The 1,042-nt window shown below is 48.0% G+C and overlaps 1 protein-coding gene across 1 annotated transcript in view; it reads right to left on the bottom strand.

The window, feature by feature from the left end:
- F9 (coagulation factor IX) overlaps positions 1-1,042 on the bottom strand; it is a 15,902-nt gene that overhangs the window by 7,862 nt on the left and 6,998 nt on the right. The window contains exon 5 of the mRNA XM_009643359.1: positions 341-469. Within this exon, the coding sequence (XP_009641654.1) occupies positions 341-469 (129 nt within the window). The remainder of the gene's footprint in view (positions 1-340; positions 470-1,042) is intronic.

Raw genomic sequence — 1,042 nt, 5'->3', positions numbered from 1 at the left:
CGTATCTAGAAATATAAAATGGCTGCAAGTGGGAGAGGCACCTGCGCGAGCAGCCATCTGAAACAAGCACTTGCCTTGTAAACAAATTCCTGGACAACTACCATCCATCTCCACCCACCTAGCCTAAAAAAAAAAAGTGTGTTTAAATTGCATCCTTCAAGCCTGACCCCACATCTGCCATTGGGAAAGTGCAGGGTTGGGCTCTTTACATTTGCTAAGCAGGAAAACAAGGCCAGTTTTCAACAGGAGATTGCATTTCTATGAGATTCATGTACCCCAATCCAGGACAAGACCTTGGAAACTTTCACCCAAATCTCTTAAAAACACTTTAAAAGTTAACCTGTAGGTTCACAGGACTTTCCATCTTCATGAAGCCTATAGCCAGCGGCGCAGGAGCACACAACTTTCTGTGGCGGGTCGTGCCTGCAGAAGTGCTTGCAACCTCCATTTTTGATAGCACAAGTGAAGTCTGAAAGAAATTAAAATGAAACTGTGAAAGCTTTTGGAACACAACTGCTCAGAGATTTGTTGGGACTTGGGCCTTTGGACTCAGCCTATAACCCACTCCCGTTGTTCCAGACTATGGAAAACGGATGCTGGTTTGCAGGGAGAGTGTCCTCCCTCCAAATCATGCCCCCACTCATAATGTAGGAACGCTGGGCACCTCTTCAAGAAGGTACATTGAGGAACAGCCCTGTGAGAGGACCTGCCAAGCCTTGGTGCAGCCTCCTGCCTCCAACAACTGTGTGCTGTCTGAAATTTGGCAGCCTGACCCTAAAGGATTCCTGCAAATATTTGCTTACGAGCCACATGATTTCCCCACCGTCGTGCTGCTCTCCTCCCCCTTGGCCTTACAGCAATCCAGCCCCGGTGCGGATGCTTAGTGGAGAATGCCATGTGTCAAATGGGAGCAAACCCCGAACCCAAGAAGGGCTTTGTCCTGGGATTATCACTGGGCTCCAAATTTAAAACCTCAAGCAAAGCCACGTGTTTTTCCTGACACACCAATAAATCATCGCAGCCCGATGTGCAAGACCCATTT

Source organism: Egretta garzetta, unplaced genomic scaffold (genome assembly GCF_000687185.1).
Source record: "Egretta garzetta isolate BGI_Z169 unplaced genomic scaffold, ASM68718v1 scaffold220, whole genome shotgun sequence".
In the NCBI taxonomy this organism is placed as follows: Eukaryota; Metazoa; Chordata; class Aves; order Pelecaniformes; family Ardeidae; genus Egretta; species Egretta garzetta.
Note: the sequence above shows the minus strand (reverse complement) of the source record. Positions and strands in the feature narration are given on the sequence as shown.